The 21,285-nt window shown below is 51.9% G+C and overlaps 7 protein-coding genes across 7 annotated transcripts; 3 read left to right on the forward strand and 4 right to left on the reverse strand.

Annotated features, from left to right (window-relative positions):
• Positions 1 to 439: 439 nt before the first annotated feature.
• On the reverse strand, positions 440 to 1,718 carry M421DRAFT_415294 (alpha/beta-hydrolase). The gene is made up of 3 exons (XM_033590645.1): positions 1,495 to 1,718; positions 1,280 to 1,445; positions 440 to 1,228 (listed from the first exon to the last, which is right to left on the reverse strand). The coding sequence occupies exons 1-3, from the start codon at positions 1,574 to 1,576 to the stop codon at positions 529 to 531; spliced, it is 948 nt and encodes a 315-aa protein (XP_033454506.1). The 5' UTR covers positions 1,577 to 1,718; the 3' UTR covers positions 440 to 528.
• A 166-nt stretch (positions 1,719 to 1,884) lies between these two features.
• On the reverse strand, positions 1,885 to 4,096 carry M421DRAFT_415295 (N-myristoyl transferase). Its single transcript, XM_033590646.1, has 3 exons — positions 3,334 to 4,096; positions 2,506 to 3,286; positions 1,885 to 2,452 (listed from the first exon to the last, which is right to left on the reverse strand). The coding sequence occupies exons 1-3, from the start codon at positions 4,023 to 4,025 to the stop codon at positions 2,255 to 2,257; spliced, it is 1,671 nt and encodes a 556-aa protein (XP_033454507.1). The 5' UTR covers positions 4,026 to 4,096; the 3' UTR covers positions 1,885 to 2,254.
• Positions 4,097 to 4,212: 116 nt separating this feature from the next.
• On the reverse strand, positions 4,213 to 7,006 carry M421DRAFT_415296 (elongation factor G, mitochondrial). The gene is made up of 3 exons (XM_033590647.1): positions 6,714 to 7,006; positions 5,350 to 6,637; positions 4,213 to 5,299 (listed from the first exon to the last, which is right to left on the reverse strand). The coding sequence occupies exons 1-3, from the start codon at positions 6,911 to 6,913 to the stop codon at positions 4,397 to 4,399; spliced, it is 2,391 nt and encodes a 796-aa protein (XP_033454508.1). The 5' UTR covers positions 6,914 to 7,006; the 3' UTR covers positions 4,213 to 4,396.
• Positions 7,007 to 7,097: 91 nt separating this feature from the next.
• On the reverse strand, positions 7,098 to 9,463 carry M421DRAFT_415298 (uncharacterized protein). The gene is made up of 2 exons (XM_033590648.1): positions 8,176 to 9,463; positions 7,098 to 8,123 (listed from the first exon to the last, which is right to left on the reverse strand). The coding sequence occupies exons 1-2, from the start codon at positions 9,357 to 9,359 to the stop codon at positions 7,460 to 7,462; spliced, it is 1,848 nt and encodes a 615-aa protein (XP_033454509.1). The 5' UTR covers positions 9,360 to 9,463; the 3' UTR covers positions 7,098 to 7,459.
• An 826-nt stretch (positions 9,464 to 10,289) lies between these two features.
• Positions 10,290 to 11,258, forward strand: M421DRAFT_415299 (uncharacterized protein). The gene is made up of 2 exons (XM_033590649.1): positions 10,290 to 10,738; positions 10,784 to 11,258. The coding sequence occupies exons 1-2, from the start codon at positions 10,571 to 10,573 to the stop codon at positions 11,126 to 11,128; spliced, it is 513 nt and encodes a 170-aa protein (XP_033454510.1). The 5' UTR covers positions 10,290 to 10,570; the 3' UTR covers positions 11,129 to 11,258.
• Positions 11,259 to 13,639: 2,381 nt separating this feature from the next.
• M421DRAFT_415301 (uncharacterized protein) lies at positions 13,640 to 17,103 on the forward strand. The gene is made up of 3 exons (XM_033590651.1): positions 13,640 to 14,142; positions 14,190 to 14,783; positions 14,833 to 17,103. Exons 1-3 carry the CDS (start codon positions 13,744 to 13,746, stop codon positions 16,903 to 16,905), a joined length of 3,066 nt encoding a protein of 1,021 aa, XP_033454511.1. The 5' UTR covers positions 13,640 to 13,743; the 3' UTR covers positions 16,906 to 17,103.
• Positions 17,104 to 19,943: 2,840 nt separating this feature from the next.
• On the forward strand, positions 19,944 to 21,176 carry M421DRAFT_88261 (uncharacterized protein; the record flags this gene model as incomplete). The annotated part of the gene is made up of 4 exons (XM_033597649.1): positions 19,944 to 20,078; positions 20,258 to 20,270; positions 20,408 to 20,562; positions 20,700 to 21,176. The coding sequence occupies 4 exons, from the start codon at positions 19,944 to 19,946 to the stop codon at positions 21,174 to 21,176; spliced, it is 780 nt and encodes a 259-aa protein (XP_033454512.1).
• Positions 21,177 to 21,285: the final 109 nt, after the last annotated feature.

Below are 21,285 nucleotides of genomic sequence, written 5' to 3' on the forward strand. Positions count from 1 at the left end.
TTCAGACCATCGCATCCTCAACGCACTGACGAAAACGAGTCTCACAAGCACATCATCTCAGCATACGTAACGACACTGCTGTCTCCGGTCGTGGTATCACACCTCGCAGAGAGCCCGAGGCGTACGGGCCGTCGGTGATTCTCTACAGCTTCAGAGGATGCGCGGTGCGTCGCAAGGACTCCCGAAAATCGAATCAAAGCAGACCACAGGCCGAACAGCCTCGAACTCGACAGAACAGAGAAGAAGCACATGCGCTGCGGTGCAGTCAATTTTGGTTATGACATCGATGCCTGCGGCCGGACTCTCCCGTTCCATGAGCATGTGCTTTCACACGTCTTTTTGACGCCGCACGGGAACACAGGATGTACGGATCTCTACCCAGTGGAAGATGTCACATCTTTCTTCATTCTTGATTTGACGAAGAAGAAGACGTGTGACGGCGAAGATGAGTCCTGCTCATAGCTGGCATTTATACCTCTATACTGATTACATGCACATGAGCCGTGACAAATACACTCCAAGAGCATCTTAGAACCTCGCAACAATATCCAGCCCCTCAAGCGCCTCGACCTCCCTCTTCTGCTTCGAATCCGCGCACGTGTACATCTGCGTGAAATACCACCGATGCGCCTCAATATCCGTAAGCAACCACGCCGCATTCCCCTTGAAAAGATTCACACTGCCTTCGATGACCTGGAAATCGCTCTCCGTGATCGCCGCCTTATTTTTCTTATTAATATAGTACTCCGGGCTGGTGTGCACATAGCCCATAACCAGCAGCGGCACCCTCGGCACAGGATCATTCCAGTGCGTGACACGGTAATTCCCACCCTTTTGGTTGCTGATATAGCTGCTGAGCGCCGAGCCGCCGACGCGGGGACTGCCGAAGGTGTACAAGGCGACTGCGAGGCCTTTGTTTCGTAGCTGGGCGGCGGCGAAGGGCGCGATGGCGCCGCCGAGCGAGTGCCCCGTTACGCTCACTTTGTAGGCTGGGTACTTTTTGACGGCGGCTTGGACCGCGGGGGTCACGGTGTCCCGCGCGTCGAGCCAGGATTGGTAGAAGCCCGAGTGTGCGGTGCAGCCGGAGCAGATGTCGGTGGCGGTCAGGCCGAAGTCGAGGTTTGTGAGCCAGTTGTCGATGGATTGGGAGCCGCGGAAGGAGACCATAATTACATTGTTAGTGTGGTCGATGGCGACGAAGCCGGTTACGTCTGTGAGCGTCTCGGTTCTGCTTTAATGTAAATGGAGTGTTTGAGAGAGTAAGGGGAGGAAGACCGACTTGCTGTATTCGAGCACGGTTGCGGAGTCGGCTGCTTCAACAAGCGGGCAGTTTCCTGAGCCGCATTGGATCTGGGTGCCGGGGGAGTTGAAGTTGTTGGTGCAGTAGGCTGCGGAAGCGTATTGTGACATTAGTCTGAATGTTTGGAGGAGCATGGTGTCGATAGCTGCTTAGCATCAGTAGTGGAATTGTGAGCTTTGAGCTTTACACAATACCTCTCTTCTCAGGAACTAAAGGAACAGCATCGCTGAGCAGTGCATTAAGCAAGATGACAAGAAAGAGAGACAAGAAGATCATGATGGCCGACGTTCAAAAGAGTGTAGGAACTGGAGAGGTTGACAAGGAGGGGACAGAAGCAAATCAGGACTATTATGTTTACATCAACCCCTTCTCTTTCAGTTTGGAGGTGTCTTTTGCGGGGGTGAGAGTCCGTGGGACGGTTGTAGAAAACTAGACTGAAGGTGCCGTACTCGGCAAGTGTATTAACTTTGAAGCCGCGCGACGCCCCGCTCGTTCCGCTTTGCGAGTGAGCGAAATGTACATAGAGGAAATCATTGGACGAGAGTTCCTTCATGCGGCTTGAGCGGTCACTTAAGCTTGTTGAGAGGAATGTGGTGTTTTGGCCTGCGATTGGTTAAAGCACATCGAGACCGGCGTTTAGGTTACTGCCACCCGATCCAAATAACATTATGATAGCGGCGGCGCCTCTAGATCACGGCAGATGGACGGGCGAGTGCGGACAGTTTGTGTGGGGATATTGCGATCGCTGTCGACCTTCATATTGTCATTCGAATTGAGTTTTGGGGCCTACCCTTGCCAACAATTCATGCGATACGCAGCAAGGGAGCCTTGAGTGGTTGCTTCTCTTCCTTCAGCATGTCTTTACTTTCCTGGCTAGATCAAGTTCTACTCATGGCCTTCTTTTTCAACGGGAGCATACCTAAGCATGCGATTTCGAAGATGTAGACGGTAGGTTTACAACATCGTCAAACCGATACCACCCATGTGCTTGACGCTCGCCTGGTTCCTTTGATCAATGCCACCTGCGATGGGCGCTGCGCGGTAGTTGTACATGTAGTAGTGAAGAGAGCCATCTCCAGCTCCAAAGCGCTGCTCCTCGAGGAAGAGCGGGTTATCAAGGAGAGTCAACGCATTGAAAACATCGAAGTCAGCCTTTTGATTATGTCAGTATCACTTCGAGACACCGTCTGATTGTAGTGGCTCACCTTCTTCGCAAGTATCAAAGCGTCCTTCATGAGCGAGTTCAGCCTTGTCTTTAGTTTACCCTCGTCCTTTTCGAACGCAACTTCCGTCGCGTAGTAGAAGAGGTACGCGGCCTTGATAGTGTCGTGCTTCTTGTTTCCAATGATAGTACTCTCCAAGTTGTAGAAGGAAAAGTAGTCTGTGATCTTCTTTGTGTCGGGATCCTCGACGACGTAGCTCCATACGACTTGCTCTTTGGGCTCCTCCTTGGGACAGATCCAGTGCTCGAACTCTGTCTGATTGAAGACCTGGGCCATGTCCATGCGCTCGAGGTAGCGCCTCAGAAGGTCAAGTGCAGGAGGTACGTCCTTGGATTCCATCTTGCGCAGCCCCGATGTTGATGTGGTTCCTGGCAGTTTGTAACGGTTGATCTGTCGCAGCTTTGTGCTTCCGTGTGGTAGGGGCGAGAAGCCAACATCGTACAGCTTTTCCCAGTCGAGAGCGCGATGGAAGTAGCGACATGTCGAGACCGGTGTTGGAAGCAGCGAGCCAACGGTGTAAACCGCCTGGAACGTACCTTCGACGTAGCAGCGGCGAGTGATCTCCTTGATCAGGACAGGAGCTAGTCGCTTCGAACGAAGCTTCTTATGGACGCAGAGGAAGTTGACCTCCGAGCTTTTAAGCACGTTGTCGCGTATCCGCAGCTGGATAGGGATGCCGGAGATGAAAGCAACAAGTTTGCCGGAGGCTGTTGCGCGTACACCGACGTGCCATTCCTTCTTCCAGCCAGGTGCTTTGAGTGCCCTACTGATGTTAGCGCTCGCTCTTCCTCGTTTTGCCAATAAACCTACCAATTCAAGAAAGACGGCGAGTACTTGAAGCGGAAGGTAGCATCCTTGTCCTCGACATAGTGGTTTGTGAGCAAATCGTACACCTCGTCAAGCTGCTTTGCGTCCTCGAGATCCATAGTAACCCACTCGAAACCCGGGTACATGGGGCTTGGGTTCTTGTCTACCTTCTCGATTTCAATCTCCTTGATGGGACCGTCAGATATCCGCTCCTTCGAAGCCATTTCGTCGAAGCTCGGTACGGGCTGTGTCTTCCAGAACGCGTGGTCGGCCATATCCTTTGTGGCGCCTTGAGGTGCCAACCCGGTCAACATCTCGTTGATGTTGAGCTTCTTGATCATAGCCTCCAGTTCTGCCCTATTGCTTGCCTTAGATAAGAGCTGGTTCTTCAGCGCAGGGTTGGCATCCAGCAACATGCTCATCTGGTCCTTGCCCAACTGCCCAGCAGCCGGCGCATTCAGATCTGTAGCCTCATGCGCCTTTCCCTTGCCTGAAATTGCGTCCTTGATCTTGCGCTTTCTGCTCTTCTTCTTCTCTGTAGCTCCATCTGCTCCCTCTACGGTTTCTGTGGCCTCGTCACCGCTTTCATCTTCAGATACATGAGCTTCGTTGTCTTTGCTGGATTCGGCGACGACCTCCTCGGCGGCAGCGGCGGTCGTATCGGGGTCGGAGATTTTGGACGCTTCTTGAGGCATGACGACGGTATTGTTGTAGTGTTGTCCTCGGAGCTGCCTAGGAACAGGTAGGTAACTGTGGCAGGTATGTAACTAATTATGTGGGGCAGAGGAGGGGTCCTGCCAACTTCGACGCGTGCCGCGTTTGCACCTGCCTCGTGTCGCCGAGGCCTGACCATCAAGGTGCAATAAACAATTCTCGAAAATAGACAGGACATCATTTGTTTCCCATACATACAGTACCTACACACATCAATCGTACATGTACAGCTATACTACAATACACCCAAGTTTTCCAAGATGCGCCCGTCTATATGCAAGCCCTATCCCTCCATCAGTCGAGGGTAGAATGTAACAGAAATTAGTCGCAACAGCCCGTCCACGCATTATCTTTAGTCCTTATCCTTCCTTTCTTTCTCATACTTAGCAATGAGCTCCTTCTGCATCTGCGGCGGCGCGGGGCTGTAGTGGCTGAACTCCATACTGAACTCGCCCTTGCCTTGTGTGCTAGCGCGCAGCAACGAGCTGAAACCAAACATGGAGTTGAGCGAGCAGTCGGCATAGACGGTGAAGTCCTCGGAGCCGACCTCAGTATCGATGATGACGGCGTTGCGCTTGTTCAACAGACCAATTACAGAGCCCTGGAACTCGGCAGGCGCAGTAATGGTCGTCTTCATCAGTGGCTCAAGGACCTGAGGAGATGCCTGTGCGAAGGTTTTGCGGAAAGCCTGGGCAGTTGCATTCTTGAAGGCCATTTCACTGGAATCGACAGCGTGCGTGGCTCCGTCGTTGATGACCATAGTAGTTCCCAGTACACGGTGACCGAGTAGAGGACCCTTGACGATGGACTGGTTGAAACCCTTTTCGCATGCGTACAAGTACTTCTCGGACAGGTTGTCACCAGTGACTTGGGTTTCAAACTTGTTGTCTGCAAGCGCTTCTGAGGGCTCCATCCATCCAATAATACGCGCAAAATCTCCAGATCCACCAGACTGCTTCTTCAGTGTATGGTCGAATTTGACGCGCTGCGTGAGTGTCTCACGGTAGGCGACTTGAGGCTGACCAGTCTCGCAGTCGACGCGGTACTCACGGCGCAGACGCTCAACGTAGATGTCCAAATGCAGTTCTCCCATACCGGAGATGACAGTTTCCTGGGACTCGGGATCGACGTGGATGCGAAATGTGGGATCTTCACGGGTGAAGCGGTTCATGGCTTTGCTGAAGTTGGGGGTATCTTTGGTGTGCTTGGGTTTGATCGAAAGGGAGATGACGGGCTCGGGAACGAACATAGAGGTCTGATAGGCGTTAATTTCGGCATCGTCTGCAAGGAAGGTATGGCACTCACCATAGTGTATCCGAGACCGCCGTCAGTGAAGGTATCACCGGACGCGCAGTCGACACCGAACACGGCGCAAATTTCACCAGCACCAATCTCCTGTACTTCCTCCATATCGTTCGAGTGCATACGCACGATCTTGGGGATCTTGACCTTCTTGTCCGTCTTGGCGTTGAATACGTTCATACCCTTCCTCAGGGTGCCCTGGTAGACACGGATGTAGGTCAACTGACCGAAGTTGCTTTCCTCAAGCTTGAAAGCAAGACCAACGAACGGCAGCGAGTTGTACGAGACAAGCTTCACAGGTGCTTCAGCCCTCTTCTTGTCCAGTGCCATGTTCTCGACCTCGGAGGGGTTGGGGAGGTAGTCGCATACGGCGTCGAGCATGGGCTGAACAGACTTATCGGCAAGTGCAGAGCCCATCAACACGGGTGTAAACTTCAATGAGATGGTGGCGCGGCGAATGGCAGCCTTGATCTGAGGGATAGTGGGTGTCTCCTCCATCAGGAAGATCTCGGCAATCTCGTCGTCCACATCCGCAAGGGTCTCGATGAGTGTCGCCCTCTTCTCCTTGCAGAGATCTACCAGGTCCGCTGGAATCTCGTCTGTGACCCTGATTGTCTCGCCTTTAGCACCCTCACTGTAGAGTGCCTGCATCTTGATGAGGTCCACGACGCCCAAGAAGTTGTCCTCGCGCCCGATAGGAACCTGGATGGCGGCAGCAGCAATGCGAAGCTTTTTGTTGATCTGTTCGACGGCCTTCCAGGGGTTTGCGCCCATGCGATCCATCTTGTTGACAAACGACAACCTGGGAATGTTGTAGCGCTTCATCTGCCTGTCGACGGTGATTGTCTGAGACTGTACACCGCTGACGGCGCAGAGGATCATGACGGCTCCGTCGAGGACTCGCAGCGCACGCTCTACTTCGATGGTGAAATCGATATGTCCGGGTGTGTCGATCAAGTTGACGTGGTATTTTTCGTCCTTGCCCTCGTCATCCTTCTTGACCCAGTCGCAGAATGTTGCTGCAGACTGGATGGTAATACCCTTCTCACGCTCCAAGTCCATTGAATCCATCTTTGCGCCCACGGCATCCTTACCTCGCACTTCGTGGATGGCGTTGATTCGACCGGTGTAGAAGAGGACGCGCTCGGTGACAGTCGTCTTTCCGGAGTCTATGTGGGCTGCGATACCGATGTTGCGGACTCGTGATAGACGCTCCCATTCGACGGGATCGAGGTTGGCGACGATGTCGTCTTGGGTCAGTGTTGACGGGTCATCCTTTGCTTGCGCGAGCCTGGGTCGCGATTAGCTCAGTCGCCTCCTCGCCACAACCCGAGAGCTGCAACAACGTCAATCGTAACTGGACTCACACTTGCGCCGCTGCAGATTGCCATCTCTTCTGCTGGTTGTTGATCCATGTGGCTGTCTTCAAGCCGCCGGTGAAGGGCGTGCGCGATGCGGCAGCGGTTGAGAGAGCGCATCGAAAAGGGCTCCGCGAAGCCGTGCGAACAGCGGTGCGCAGGCTGCCAGAGGCAAGCGACTGCGCTCTGACGAGAGACTGAACCCTCATCGCGAACAACTTTCGATGGAGCAACGAGCAGAGAAGTGAAGGGACGACGCTTGCGTCTGCTGGTGCTCGCTCGGGTCTGGGAGTGGCTCGAAACTTTTGTCGAGCGGAACTGACCAGCTTCCCATTGGTCGAATGAAAATGCACTTCACCTGACACTCCGCGCCGCCACAACACTATGCACTCCTTCGATGCCTGTAATAAATGAGGATGTGTTAATTGCTATGCTACTGAGGAGGCCAGACGCGTATGATGATCGCGACCAGAGGACGTTCCCGAAGTGCTCCTTGTCAGACCGCAGCATCTTGATCAAATTCCAGCCTTTGGTCCAAGCCCTCAGAATGACTTGTATTATCCAGATTCGGCGAATGCGGTGAGTAATGCAATAAACCTAGACCCTGAAATCAAAAACACCGCCAATGGATATGAAGCTCCGCCAGATGAATGCTCCCGAAAATGCTGGTAAAGAATGAAACAGACGAGCAAGCAGCATGGTAGGAAGGCAAGACCTATGGCCTGCAGCCAAGCAGACTCTGCATACACAGGTGACTAACGAATAGCTTCACCTTGGAACTTGGGCGTCTGCAGCTCCAACGCGGATGACTCGCCCTCAAGAACCGGGGTCTCGGCCTTTACAGGCTCCGCCGGTTTCGCCTTCCCAGCATGTTCAGGAACAGATTCTGTGGTTGGCTCAGCGGCAGGTACCTCAGAGGCTTCCGCATGGGCCTCAGTGCCGTTCGCTGCCTCCGTCTTCGGGGATTCATCTGCGTGACCATTGGTCGTCACGGCTTCCTTTGCCTCGGCCGCAATCTCCTCCACCTTCTTCTTGCCCTTCTGGAGAATGCTTGCTTTGACAGGGGCTTTTCGGGGAGGCGAGCTGGGCTTCTCATGCACTTTGCTGGCGCTAGCTGCCGTAGGCCTTGACATGCGCTCGAGGAAGCCGGGCTTAGCACCAACAGTGGAAGCGCGCGATTCTGGTCGCTTGTTTGTGCTCGCACTCGGTGCGACTGAAGGACGAGAAGATTTGGCGGGCGCAGGCTTTGGTACTGGGCGCGTTGCGGTCGAGGGCTTGCGAGTGACCTTTGCTGCTTCTTCACCCTGTAACTTAGCGGCTGACGCTGCAGTGGGAGCGGTGAGGCGTGAGGGTAGCCCGACGGGACGGGTGGGCGACTTCGGCTTTGGCTTCTTGAAAGCAGGGGGTGAGGTAGGGTCCCTGGATTTAGTGAGATATTGTTTCAGCACATCAGAGCTACACAACTACGTACCTTGGCTTGGTGGCTGCTGGCTTTTTGGTCTCGGTAGCGACTGTCTTTGCTTTTGCTGCGGCAGTAGGTGCTGTGGCAGTCGACTGTCGTAGAGATGTGTGGCTGGTCTTCGGCTTTGGCGCAGCTGCTTTGACTGGCTCCTTTGCGGCTGGCTTTGGTGCGGGTTTGGTAGCTGCAGCAGGCTTCGAGATAGGCGTAGCGGCCTTTGGTGCAGGCGCAGCAGCTGAAGGCCTGTTGTTAGTGGGCGTCTTCGGCGCGGTCCTGGGAAGCGGACTCTTAACAGGCGTGCTCTTCGATGCGGAAGCCTTGGTGGTAGAGATAGCTGCAGGTCTTTTGGGATCGAGCTTGCCCTTCGACGCCGGTGTTCCGTTCGCCTTCGTGCTACTCGAGGCAGGCTTTGGTGTCTGTACGGCAGGCTCAGCAGGGGCTGCTGGGGTGATGGAAGAGGTCTTCGCGGGCTCGGTCTCTGCAGGCTTCAACTCCTCGGCCGGTGGAGGGAGTGCCTTGCCGCCAGAGACAGCAGAGGCGTCGGTTGGGTCTGCTGGCTTCAGAGACACCCCCTCCAACGCTCCTATTGTAGCCTTGTCTAGCTTCTCAGCAGGTATCTTCTGTGCCGGCGCTAGAGTAGCCTGTTTCTCCTTCGCAGGCTCCTCTTTGACTGCAGGTAGCTCAGGGGCTGGCGCTTCCTTTGACGGTGATGCGCCAGCATCTTTGTCCGCCGAAGTCTCGGGGAACTCGGAGCCTTTCATTATGTGGCCCAAATTCACAATGTCTCCTTCAGGCTCCTTCCTGACGGGCGGCGGACCCGCTGAAGATTCCCGCGAAGCCACGGCATGCTCTGGAACCGCCTCAATGATAGCGACACTTTTCCTGCGCTCTTCCTTCTCTTCGCTAATGGACTTGCGAAGGTCTGCGACCTCTCCAGCGGTGTCCTCGCTTATGCTGAAGCTCTCTCGGCGGTTCGCAGCGGTGCTGTTCGAGGGGGTGCCCTTGTTGACACCAGCGAAGTCGCTGGCATGAGGCACTGTGTTCTCAACGGAAACGAACGAAGCGCGCACTTTGGAGGTTGGGCGGCTGGTGTCGTCGGCTGCTGAAGAGCTTCCTGGGGAGCGGCCGCGGGGCTCAGGAGAAGAAGCTGCGTTCTGCTCGAACATGGCGCGTAGATTGCGCACGCCGGAACTCATGTCTGCGGTTATGGCAAGCTGGCGTCAGCAGTGCCTCTGGGAGCGTTGATGTGTTATGTGGAGAGGACGAGTGGCAGTTCAATGTGGTTGAAACGGCGTGTGAGATGATGTGGTGTGTGCGCCAATTGCGGTCACGGAGACCAGGACAAGGGTTTCAGCGGGGTGCATCACTTACAACGATTGCTCGGGAGGCGATACGAATAGCGTGACAGCGGATGGATCAAGCGATCGTGGACAAGTTGACAATTGGAAAGGAGTCGTGTAGGTATGCTCCCTACTGCGGTTGCTCGCCGTCAACGCGCTAGAGGTGACGTATTCCAGGAACGGAAGTCACTGCTCATTCAAATAGAAGTCATTATCCCCAGAAGTTATGATCAAGTTATGATCCATGCATCACATCGCATCGCCTGAAACATCGCTTTCATCTCGAGTCGCTTGGGCACAAAGGTGCGAGGCAGCTGGCGCCGGCACTGTTTGTTGTGACGACCAAAATCTCTTGCACAACAACCCGCCAACGCAGCTTCCAAAATATCCCTCACACGCAAAGGAGTCGCAGCAGGACAACATGCTCTGCTGAGTCTGCTCTCACAACGGCTGCAGAATAGGACACCCTGGCCCTTATTGCCAACGCTTGAGCCCACTGGTTCATGCGAAATTGCCGAGCATTAATCACAGCGGTTGCGCCAATCGCGAGCAGGCGGGCATCAGTACTGGCCAATCACATACTCCGAGCACGTCCATCACAGTCTCCTTTTTGCTATCGTTCCTGCCCAACTGTCATGACCATCACGGTGGGCGACCGCGATAGTGCTGCTTGGCTCTGTCACTTGTCACATTGTCGAACAGGCAACGATTTGCGAATGCGGATCGCGATACTCGCTACGTAGATGCGTGTAGCAAAGTGCCCATCTTCATGATCAACTCCAGCACCAAGCATGTGCTATGTTTCAATCCAGGAATCCCTTAACTTTGCAGAACGTGAACGCAGGTAAAGCTCCAAATTGACTCTCGCTATCCTCAAACCCAGGACTGCAAGAGTCACAAGGCGATGATGACGCAACCAATCGATAAGCCAACCTCGGCCTGTCGCATTCTCTCACCTTTTTGTGATGCAGAGATGCTTCTATATCTATACAACAATACTCGAGGATGGCGTCAACACAAAACGCACCAGCCAACCTACCACGTGTAGCGATAACATACTGCACACAATGTCGCTGGATGTTGCGCGCAGCATACGTAAAGCCCCAACCAACATCTCTCCAATATCCAAGCTCACCACCCCACAGTTCGGGCAAGAGCTGCTTTCAACATTCGGCACTCAGATCGGTGAAATAGCCCTGATACCCGCAACAGGCGGGCTCTTTCAAGTTGAGCTGGTACACTTGCCTCTTCTCAATTGTGAACGCAAACTAACAAAGAAGACCTACCTGCCACCCAACTCCACGGACTCCACTGAACTCCAGGCTTCAAAAGTCTTGCTCTGGGACCGCAAGACCGAAGGCGGTTTCCCTGAGACGAAAGTCCTCAAGCAGCGCGTCAGGGACCATATTGATCCCAAGAAAGACCTGGGTCACAGCGATGTTGGCGGGAAGAAGAAGGATGCCGTGAAGATAGGTGGAGATGCGAAGGTGGAGAATGGCAAGGTTGATGGCAAGGTTGAGAAGACTGCGGAAGATATGGTCAAGGATATGGAGCTGGAGGATGTGCCGGACAAACTTAGTGTTAAGAGGAATCCAGATGGGACGATATGTGAGGACTGTAGATAGAGCGCCTTGAGCTGGAGGGAAATGTACACGTAAATGTCGTGAGGGAGAAGTTCAGAGCCAGGTCTCATAGGGAGCGTTCACAAGGAGGTACTTTGCAATTGGTTCTCTTCTAATACATCCTATTGTTCCACAATATTCGGTGTATCTGACCAATTTATCAGAATATGCGAGTCAATCTCATGGAGACGCTGACCATGATTACCGACTGAGCTCTGAGGCTTATCTCAAGCCAACAGTTGAGGGGGAAAAGTACTTATGATCAAGGTTTCGACGCCTACAATCAGGACGAGAAGACTAGCGAGAGAAGCTCTATGGACGGCGAATCTAACACTGCACAGAAGTATCAAAGGTCCTGATTCGTTCTTACGGGAGGCTTGAGACATTGTTAAAACAATGGGTGTGGCGCTGGCTACACCTTTCCAGCTCAATCTGATCCACAGAAGGCTGTATTACGCCAGTAAAGCCTTCAGCCTCGTTCACCTATTGAGTAGCCGCAACCTATGGGAATCGAGCAATGACTGGCATGAAATACCGCAATTTGCGATGCTATTACTGGCTCTGCGCCGTAGAGTATGTGGGATCCTATGGCATTCCAGCCATCCGCGTCAATTATACTGCTAACAGTTACCTACGTTCTTGATCCTGCCGTCTAGTCCATTGCTAGGCCCCGCACCGGATCGATCTTGTATTCGCTTAGCAATGGCCAAGATTTACTTCGACAATACTGGTGTAGAGTTACGAAGCGACCTGATGAGGCTTGTCTTCTCAAAGCGGTCTACTGCACTACACACAAAGCCATAAGCCTGAGAAGCTATGATGACTATTCGATGAGACGTTGATGGCTATTCTGATGTTGTGCAGAACCTGAGATTGCCGCAAGCTGTGAGACCTGGGCGATAGATGACGTGTAATGATGCATACCGCTCTTGCTTTGTTGCTAATAGTGGTTTGGATGTATCATCCCATGCCTATTCAGTTTGCGGTGGGTGAAGCCGACACCGCGAGATTGAAGCAATGTTGAGTTTTTGCCCATGCTATTGCGGGGCGAATCTCTCAACAAGGGATTGCACATACTCGTCCGTAGATCTCTAATCTCGATTACGGATGCGGCAGCCTGTGTCATTACAAAAATCGGAAAATACTTTGCTTTGGCTGCTTCTGCGGATACGGAAGACTTGTGCCATGTTTCAAAGAATCCTAGTTGCAGTTCGCGTAACCATAAGAGACAGCCTCGTCGCACACCGGGAACTGTCAGCCAACATGGTGGGATGTCGAGTGTAACGACCCGAAAGACTGCAGACATTGCACTTCGATGATGCCTTGAAATACCGAGTGTGGTTGTTAAGTCCTAGATTGCGCGTTCGGTGGAGTCGATAAGATGGAGTGCAGAAGATACGTGGTCCTGCATTGGCGACTTTTCTCCTCTTGTATTGAGGACAGGGTTGTACGGATGTGAGCGTGACGACGGAAGACTGCGTTCGAGCCGGACTGCCCTGCAGCCGGAGTGGAATTTTTCCCATCAAGCAATTGGCTCCGGAAGATGACTTGCTACTTGAAGGCTGGTCGCAGATGTGCATAGTTTCGGATACATGCCGTGCTCACTCTAAAATCGGATCGTTGAGGATGACTCCAAAGAATTGTTATCGGAAGTCGTGTGAAGCTGCTTGGCGTGCGCTACTAGTTAGTCATTCGGCAACGCTATGGTCGAACGGGCTCATACGAATGCGTTGACAACGGTGATACAAACCAGATTTACAGACAGATAGACACCATGATCGATGGTGTCGTGCTGCATGATGCAACCGCTGGAGGTGGAGAGCCGAGAGACTTGTCGATCATCGCCTTTTCGGTTGACCAAAGTGGACTGAGCGAACTCGCTTCGCTAATGGGGAACAGATGGTCTCGATCGTGACCTCTTCCGGCAGTCTTGGGGTGAGGGGTTCGTCAGAGGCTCAGCTGAGGTTTCCTCCGTGGTCGACAAAAGCCCAGCTAATCCAAGCTGAACGCGCGACCAGGGCCCTTGTCTAGCGGTGATCCCGGATCTGCAAGCGGCATCTTTCGAGGCCGACATCCCAGATTCACTGCTGTCATCCATGACGAATCCTGCACTGTACGTGGTGTATCTTGCGATATGGAGCATGGAACAACGCCTTATGGCAACCTTATCATCATCAATCATCTGATGATACACATCGACGTGAATGCTGAACGCTGGATAGCTCAGCCGGGCGTCAGGATGCGTCTCTACGGCTGCAAGCTACGTGCACGATCCAGCTAGCCTCCCTGACAGCTGAGTGAGGCCCAGAGCCTCGGAGAGGACGAGCGCAAGCCACGAGTCTCCGACTGGTCTGTTTCCACCACTCGGCGGCAGATCAGCTCCTGCACTCGCTGGCCATAGCTGTGCAGCCTCGCCATCTAGAGGCCCGCGCTAGATCATGTACTCTCTATCTCGCCTGTATATGTATTGAGCTGGGGTCTTGAGCACGGTGGTTGTACAAGACTTTTGCTGTCCCACTGTCAGCCCACAAGCTAGGGAATCGATGCCACAAGTTGCTCAATACCCCTGCTCGTCGAGCCTCCCGCTTTGAAGGCTTCACACGTTGTACTTAAGCGCCATGGCCTCGACTGAATCGCGATTCGAGCCGCAAAGCTCGAACCTTGGTGGCTGCCAGTCTATAAGTCACTCGATCAGCCCTGCCGCGGAGGACATCAGGCGATACCAGATCTTGAGGATTGATTCCAGGACTACGTCAGATAAAACAAAACTTTCCTCGCGCAGCAGCCAAACTTTAACACGGTGCCCGAGCCTCGCTGCTGATGACGTTCTTCCCATCGGATTATTAGAGAATGCTTGCTTAGCTGGTCAACATTTGCACAGCACCTCCAATTCACGCACATCAATTCGACGATCAGTCAGCCGTGCGACAGCGACTCAACCCCCAATGGCGGTCGAAAAGATGCAGAGATGGTCCGGAATGACCCGAACTGTTAGCGACTGGGATGGCCTAAGAAGGGTACGCACACGAACAATACCTCAATCATTCTAACTAACTTTGCGAAGGACACTGAGCTATGGCTTGAAAACAGCGATTGCTACGTGCATCTCTATGCACGGGGAGCGTCGCGTCGAGGTCCTTCCTTTTGCATTCCCTTCCGGGCCCTAAGACAGAAGAAGTGCAACTCTATTCTCAGCGTATGCCATGCACAGATTGCGTCGCGTGATGGCTCAGAATCACAACGACTCATAAGCTTGTCTAGCTCACTGATGCTCCCAAGCCGTGAGATGGGCATCGTCAACCTGTACATCCCTGCGCCAGATCATGTTTCCCGCCAAGATGCCTTCAAGTGGCACGTCACGACACGGAACTTCTTTGCTTTCCTTCTCGGAAAGCCTCTGGTGGGCTCCCACATGGGTCAGACCTTCGTCGACTTGCAAGAAAGAATACGACTGTTCCGGTCCGACTTGGTCGATAATCAGGAAGACTTTCTGCAATACACCGAGGACCAAGGCTACCGCGACTTTGCTGAGTGCACTGACTACGCGCTTGCTAGCCTGTTTTATGCGGAGACTTACAAGCTCAGGCCTGCCTGGATCGATGCTTTTGCTCATTGCGTCGGCATGAACGAAAGTCTTTCCCTCAGTCCAGAGCACGCTGTACGTTCGCCACCACTAACTTCGGTTTCGCTTTCTGACATCAATCTAGGCTACTTCAAGGCTTACCAAGGCTCTCATTACGCGTGCCTTCCTTGAAGTTGATATACACCTCAGCCAAGTTACTGCTGCGTTGAGCAAGTTCCTCGAAGAGGACCTCTCGTCTGCTTATCTTGGCCTCACACCAGGAGCCAGGAGCCACCTGAACCGCTTCCGCCGGTTTCTGCACAGCTTCTATGTCAAGAAGTTTGGCTATTGGCCGCCTCCTCGGGGTTCTGCGTTTCCAAAGGCACTGTATAAATCGATGTACTTTGACTTCCAACAACTATATGACTACCTCGTTGATACGAAATCTACCGCTGACTTCGCTTTGCAGCGACCAGCTAGCGGAGGGATCTGTGTTCTGCAGAACGTCGACAGCTTTGACAAACGTCGCCAATTCACATCACAGCCGCACCCATTGCCGTTGATTCCTAGCTACGCGGAGCCAACAAAGAAGATGGAATCTCAGAAAGCCCTTCGACAGCTGACATCGGCGTCTCAGCATAAAAAGGCTGCCAACAACGTTCAGACTATCAGTGCCGCCCTGGCTGCGGCTACCAACACACATGATGCAGCTGTTGCCAGCTCAACAATCGTACAAGAGTATGCCCATTTTGAACGCACATACAGCTCAACACTTCATCAGCGCGACGAGAAGGTGGCAGTTGTCGATGCGCGCAAGGTTAGATGGCTCATCATCTACGGCACATTGCAATATTTAGTGTCAGCGCTGCGAGCTCCAAAAGAAGTCCGCGACGCCGAGACTGCTGACTATCCCCTGTGCTGCCTGTTACCCGAGCAATCATCATGGCCTGGTAGCTCGCAAGTCTCGACACCATCAGCAGCTTCGGTAGTTACACCTGCCTCTGCTGCAAACGTACCTCAGGTTATCGATGAGTACCTCAGCAGCTCGCAATCCGACTTTACCTTCATTCGACCCGACTGCCATCGAGAGGACTATTTCTTTTCCCGAACAGCTGGTCAACGTGGATCTGTTGAAGTTCCTGCACCACTCAAAATATCAACCCCGGTCTCGTGCCCACCCAGCCGTTCTTTTGGATCAATCTCGTTATCGAGCCGAAGTTCGCGCAGAAACAGTTGGAAGCTGAAGCCCACACATCACTGCGAGATCATTGTCCATGGATATGGCAATGGCTTGAACGAAGCCACAACAAATTCACCGTCTAAGTGTTTGCCGCGCAGTGCGTCCATGAACGAGTCTCATCGCTCCTCGACTTCTATCCTGCCCGAAGGTGCAGGTCCTGAGACATCTTGGTTCAGACCGCAGTCTCCTCCCATCCCACAGGAGCGGACCTCATCGCTGAACAAAGCTCGCCGCCACGCACGCCAGCGGACTCCTCTTCTTGACGCTGCTCATCTCAAGCACTATCTCGGCTCTGCTGCTTCTAGCGATGCAACAGATATGAGTCGCTCTGACAGCACAAGCTCGCACGGTAGCCAAGTATGGAGCGTGTCCAGCGCCATCTCATCGGAGTCCAGCACCGATGGAGATTACAAAGAACGCCACAGGACCACCGTGGAAAATAGTGGCCTCTTAGGCGGCTTCGTTTCTGTCGACAGCACCCCGGTGCCCTTACCCCGCACACGATCGCTAGTCAAGACAAAGACACCAGCATCTAAGGCGTCACTACCGCAGGTCACTACGCATATGCAGGCATTCCGCTTCGATGATGATGCTCCACAGACACCGCCAGCAAACTACTTCTCCCATATTCATCCAGCCTTCCGTCCACTGACTTGCGAGACCACCATTGGTATGGCGCTCTCCCCACCCGTCTCACCACCGCTCAGTCCGAGCATCAATGCGCCATCTTCATGCTTCGAACCGTCCCCTTCGGTGTCAACGAACATGCCCTCGCACTCTGTGACGCGCCGAACATCTTCAGACCTCACATATGCCAACCTGCCCGTTTCGAAAGTGCCCAAGCGTATTGCAAGCCACCGTGAGCAGCACGGTCTCTTCACCACCATCACGTCGTCGTCCAAGAACATGGAGATGCGGGCTAGTGCTGAGAGGACGAAGAGCCGCATGTCTATCTTGAAGCGCTTCTATGCTTTCTGAGTTCTTGGTTACCTTCCTGTTGTACCTCGCTACGAGTCTCCTTTATCGAATTTAGCGTTTTGCACGTTTGATCCGTCTAGATGGTTTGGATTTGGGATTGTATATGCTATATACCCACGGTCGCCTTGCCGACACGAAAAGCGAACCACACCGTTCTGTTAATAGTTGGAATCATATTTTTCACAATGCAATGTCTCGTGCCTCATGTTGCTATTGCCTGAGACCTCTTGCTTGCGATCTGACTCCTGAGTAGTGCTCATATTCCTTGTCGTACTTTCCTCGTTATCCAAGGTGAATCTGGGCCAAAGTCGTGCTCTAAGTCCAGATCGGGATCTAGAGTGGGTGGTAGTGTAAGCAAGGAGACGTTGGTTTCTTTGGTCGTTGCAGAACCACTGACCAGGATACAATGCTCATATGTCTGTGAGCTGGGATTACTTGAAGCTTGATGTATCGCACCTAGGTTGTGAATACCTTTCTGGTACGAGCTCTTGCCTTTCAGGACGCTTCGGAGAAGGGACGATTCAAGCGAGTATGATACCGAACGATCCACATCATTGCCCGCTCTTGCGTATCGTTGCAAGAGCGAGCCTACAACAGACTCATCCTCTGGCCAGCCTTGCGCTCGTCTGGCTTATTGTACGGTAAGGAGCCTATGCTGGTTCTAGTACAGGCAAGGTCCCCAACCTTCGCTCTGACTACCATTATGAGTCCGTATTGTTGGCATCAAACAGCATTTGCATGTTCTCCAACACCAATTAAAGGCTCTCCAGAATGACCCAGGGGTTCCCAAGCAAACTCGAGTCTGATTTTACGCGAGATCTCGTGGGGAAGACAACGATTAGGAAAGGCTATGCATACTTGAACATTGTCAACATACGGCAGGTCCCCTCTACCATCGCCACAATTGAGCTATTGAAATGGTGTATGAGTGCATTCTCCGGTCAGCACTTTGCCGATCTGGCGAGCAGCCAGCGTATCGTGAGTTGCTTTGGGTTTATTTATTGGGAACAAATCCAGGAGCAGATATGACGAGGACCATCCTCTCGCGTCGTTGACAACTGTTGAACTCTTCGCTCTTCATGGCATAATGATTCACTTGATAGCCAATGGAAACCAAAAACGCTATCAATTGGCACAGGACGTTCTGAGACGATACTCCGGTCCGTTCGAGCTCGTCATCTACATCTTCAATGTCTTATCGGCAGAAGACTCGATCAAACTTGGTGCGAACATTTTCCAGAATGCCGACTTTCGGACTACAGAGATCGGCGAAAGCGCAGAATGAGGTGACGTGTGATGCATTACCTAATGATTTATTGCTTACCTTATCATTTTGAAACATTGGTAAAGCTGTGGTACTTAATAAACCGCGAAGCTAAACATCCAGTTTACGTACCTTGGTGAGGACAGCCTGCTGCAAGGCAATCAACCTCTCTAACATTAGCAATGAAATCATCGCCGCATCTTGTGAGAGCTACTTTCAGGTGATAGTAGTGAACTCGTGCTGGATCTTGACTGTTCGCACGATGTGTGTAAATGGCCGCAGGGGCTGTGTCGACGACATGTACGAGTTCAACGCCGCGCGCCTCCTCAAGGCCTCGATCTAGTCCACCACCGCCGATTAAGATACTGAGACCTTGCAGCTTGTTGTGTGCCAATGGTGGGGGGCCGTGTTTCCTGCGGGCCAATCCTATTGCTCTGACCATACCAGGCGACCAGCTTCACTCAGCACTTCCGTGCTTACGACCCAATTATCTCCAACTCAGTTGCAATTGTATGGGAAAGGAATACTCTCCTGGATGATGGTATGTTGCGATATGTATGATATGTCACAAGCTCGTTGTATTCGCGAAGATTGTATGTCAAGCTTTTCAGAAGTAAGGATGAGCTCATTACAGAAGGCATAGCCCCGCTGTAACTGCAATGCAAGAGTTTCGTGGGCCAAAACTCGCTTTAGAAGCCTCACCTTTTACATGTCATCGTTCTCGCTGGAGTCGAGGACGATAACAGGCTCCAGGCGTGTAGTATCGGCTCGTTGCATGTGGACTGTTTCACCTTTCGATAAATTATAGGCCCGCGCTTCTTCTTACGACAGGAACGACGTTTCTGGTCTTCTGTACATGTTATAAAGGACCCTTGCTGGGCCAGATAGGTTTGTCGAATGATGAAATCTTTCGATGTCTTGAGCATCTTGGGTGTCCATTCCAGGCTATGTGTCCCGAAAATGTCTGAGGGATAAATCAGCCAATCTTTGTTGTTACAATTAGGTACGTCGGTCTGTCAGAAACAGCTCGTTCGGGATCGGATAGCTAAACACTGCTTCTCGATAGCTGCCCTACCCCCAAACATGGAATCTGCTTAAAGAGCATAGTGTTTCAAGTTCTTCTCGTCTCACTGCCCGACCATCTGGGTCCAGATGAAACAAATGTTCGCATTCAGAGCAGTTCGGGAAGTCAACCCTGTGATCAACTTGATCGACTTGACTGAACCATTGATAGACTAAGTCACAGTGACCAATCTCTTCTTTCAGCCACCGACCAAAGTCGCTTTGGAGGTGATGCAGTCTTTTTAATACATTAGATCAATCCAGATAGTCGGTTACGTGTCTAGAGAGTGTTGCAATCTGTAGGAACGGCTCGTGGAAGCGTATGCAGGTGCTGAAACGCTGTCCCCTCCGTAGCTCGATTTTGACAGTCTCGCCATTCGCTTCTTGTTGCAGCTGAATGATCTTGATCCTAAGATAGAAGTAATTAAATTATCTTGCCGGCCTAGTCTAAAAGACAGTCGGCTTTTATAGTAACTAATCTATCCTGATACTGACAACTCTTGTTAATGTTACCCCCTTACTTATAGTACCCCCTAAATTTAACCTCTAGTTATAGTAACTAAATTAATTCTTGCTTATATTGCCTCCCTCACTTAGATAACATAAATGCTAAGAGCTCTAACCTACTTATAACTATGTCTGTCAGCGCTGTCGTTTCTAGTTTAGTAGTCACCGAGTAAACTCTGTCCATTTTGTTCGAGCATGTTATACAATGTCGGAGTCTTCTCAGCCCTCGCAAGCTTCTTCTTCATCGTCGCAACTAGCTATTACTTCAGTGTTTAGGACTGTCTCTGATCAGACAATTATCCGCAACGCCTTTAATGAACAAGGGTATCGCGATGCGCTTGTCAGTCTTCTGACTCGACGTCGAATAGCCTTTTTATCAATCGAATAGGCTGAAATGAGGGATCTAGCGCTTGCTTGAAATCCATTTATTGCAGACCAGCTTATCACAAGTCGACGTACAGCCGTATGTCTTATCCCCTTGAATTATCAGCTCTGTAAAGGCTATGTAATCAAACACAGCTTATCAACAGCTGTAAGTCCTTTCCATATATAAACAGATCTCTGGACATCACCGTTTCGTTCATCTCTCCTTGCTGTATGCGCACACTGGGCCGATCACGAATATAAGCTTCAGAAGGCTCTTTAAGGACTACTAGAACGTCGTTATAGCCACTCTGGAGTACAGCAAGCGCACTTACTTCTTCAAACCCTCGAGGAATATAGGATACAGTCTAGAGTTGGCTGGCGTACGGGTGGGTGATAACGCGACGTCTAATGATATCTGTTTGGAGCATCTTGATACCATCCTTCGAAGGACGCACAACGTAAGCATGGCCTTTGATTTAAAAATCGGGCTTCGCTGCTTAAGTTACGCGATGGTGCTAATTTTAACAGAGTTCAATTTGCTGTCAAAGAGCGCCGTATCCGATGTATCGGTCATATTATCAATTTGTCCTTGCAGGCATTCCTGCTTGCATCCTCTAAGGAGGCTCTTACCGCTTCTCTCGACTCCGTGACAAATGTCATAGGGAGAGAGCTTCTCGCAGAGTTTTCAGGCGTTCTTACTTCTCGACAGAGAAACCCTAGAGCCCAAGCCCAAGCCCAAGCTGTTTCACGAACCTCACAGAGACAAAGGTTATCTCGCCAGAGACGCAGCGTAGATAGCGACGGGTCTGTTGATGAAGACTTCTGTAGTATTGAAAACATCCGTACACTACGCAAACTACATCAACTATGTGTTTGGCTGCGCAACTCAAATATACATGCAGCAGAGCGGGATCGCAAGGTAGGCCTCCGCTTAGGGATTGATAATCAGACTAGGTGGTCTTTGTGGTACTCAGTTATCGATCAGGCTGCCAAGAAGATGGCTGTAATCAAGGTCTTTATGCACGATAACGAGAAACACCTTAACGAGATCCGTCTTGCTTCTAACGACTAGAATATACTGCAAAAAATACATACACTCTTGCAACCATTTGCATCAGCAACGCTGTATGTGGAGGGAAATAAATCATCTATCTCTTAACCTCTTTTAATCACGGGCTCTC

This window comes from Didymella exigua (genome assembly GCF_010094145.1).
Source record: "Didymella exigua CBS 183.55 unplaced genomic scaffold M421scaffold_1, whole genome shotgun sequence".
NCBI classification, from domain to species: Eukaryota; Fungi; Ascomycota; class Dothideomycetes; order Pleosporales; family Didymellaceae; genus Didymella; species Didymella exigua.

Excerpts from the sequence above, each read along its gene's own strand:
- M421DRAFT_415301 (XM_033590651.1), top strand. The coding sequence starts at position 13,744 with ATGGCCTCGACTGAATCGCGATTCGAGCCGCAAAGCTCGAACCTTGGT. Across the intron at positions 14,143-14,189 it reads ACTGGGATGGCCTAAGAAGG|GACACTGAGCTATGGCTTGA; the intron begins GTACGCACACGA and ends AACTTTGCGAAG. Across the intron at positions 14,784-14,832 it reads CCCTCAGTCCAGAGCACGCT|GCTACTTCAAGGCTTACCAA; the intron begins GTACGTTCGCCA and ends ACATCAATCTAG.
- M421DRAFT_415299 (XM_033590649.1), top strand. The coding sequence starts at position 10,571 with ATGTCGCTGGATGTTGCGCGCAGCATACGTAAAGCCCCAACCAACATC. Across the intron at positions 10,739-10,783 it reads GGCTCTTTCAAGTTGAGCTG|ACCTACCTGCCACCCAACTC; the intron begins GTACACTTGCCT and ends CTAACAAAGAAG.
- M421DRAFT_415296 (XM_033590647.1), bottom strand. The coding sequence starts at position 6,913 with ATGAGGGTTCAGTCTCTCGTCAGAGCGCAGTCGCTTGCCTCTGGCAGC. Across the intron at positions 6,638-6,713 it reads CAATCTGCAGCGGCGCAAGT|GCTCGCGCAAGCAAAGGATG; the intron begins GTGAGTCCAGTT and ends ATCGCGACCCAG. Across the intron at positions 5,300-5,349 it reads GCGGTCTCGGATACACTATG|ACCTCTATGTTCGTTCCCGA; the intron begins GTGAGTGCCATA and ends AACGCCTATCAG.
- M421DRAFT_415295 (XM_033590646.1), bottom strand. The coding sequence starts at position 4,025 with ATGCCTCAAGAAGCGTCCAAAATCTCCGACCCCGATACGACCGCCGCT. Across the intron at positions 3,287-3,333 it reads TCGCCGTCTTTCTTGAATTG|GGCACTCAAAGCACCTGGCT; the intron begins GTAGGTTTATTG and ends TAACATCAGTAG. Across the intron at positions 2,453-2,505 it reads CTTTGATACTTGCGAAGAAG|GCTGACTTCGATGTTTTCAA; the intron begins GTGAGCCACTAC and ends CATAATCAAAAG.
- M421DRAFT_415298 (XM_033590648.1), bottom strand. The coding sequence starts at position 9,359 with ATGAGTTCCGGCGTGCGCAATCTACGCGCCATGTTCGAGCAGAACGCA. Across the intron at positions 8,124-8,175 it reads CCAGCAGCCACCAAGCCAAG|GGACCCTACCTCACCCCCTG; the intron begins GTACGTAGTTGT and ends CACTAAATCCAG.
- M421DRAFT_415294 (XM_033590645.1), bottom strand. The coding sequence starts at position 1,576 with ATGATCTTCTTGTCTCTCTTTCTTGTCATCTTGCTTAATGCACTGCTC. Across the intron at positions 1,446-1,494 it reads TTTAGTTCCTGAGAAGAGAG|CTATCGACACCATGCTCCTC; the intron begins GTATTGTGTAAA and ends GATGCTAAGCAG. Across the intron at positions 1,229-1,279 it reads ACCGTGCTCGAATACAGCAA|AACCGAGACGCTCACAGACG; the intron begins GTCGGTCTTCCT and ends ACATTAAAGCAG.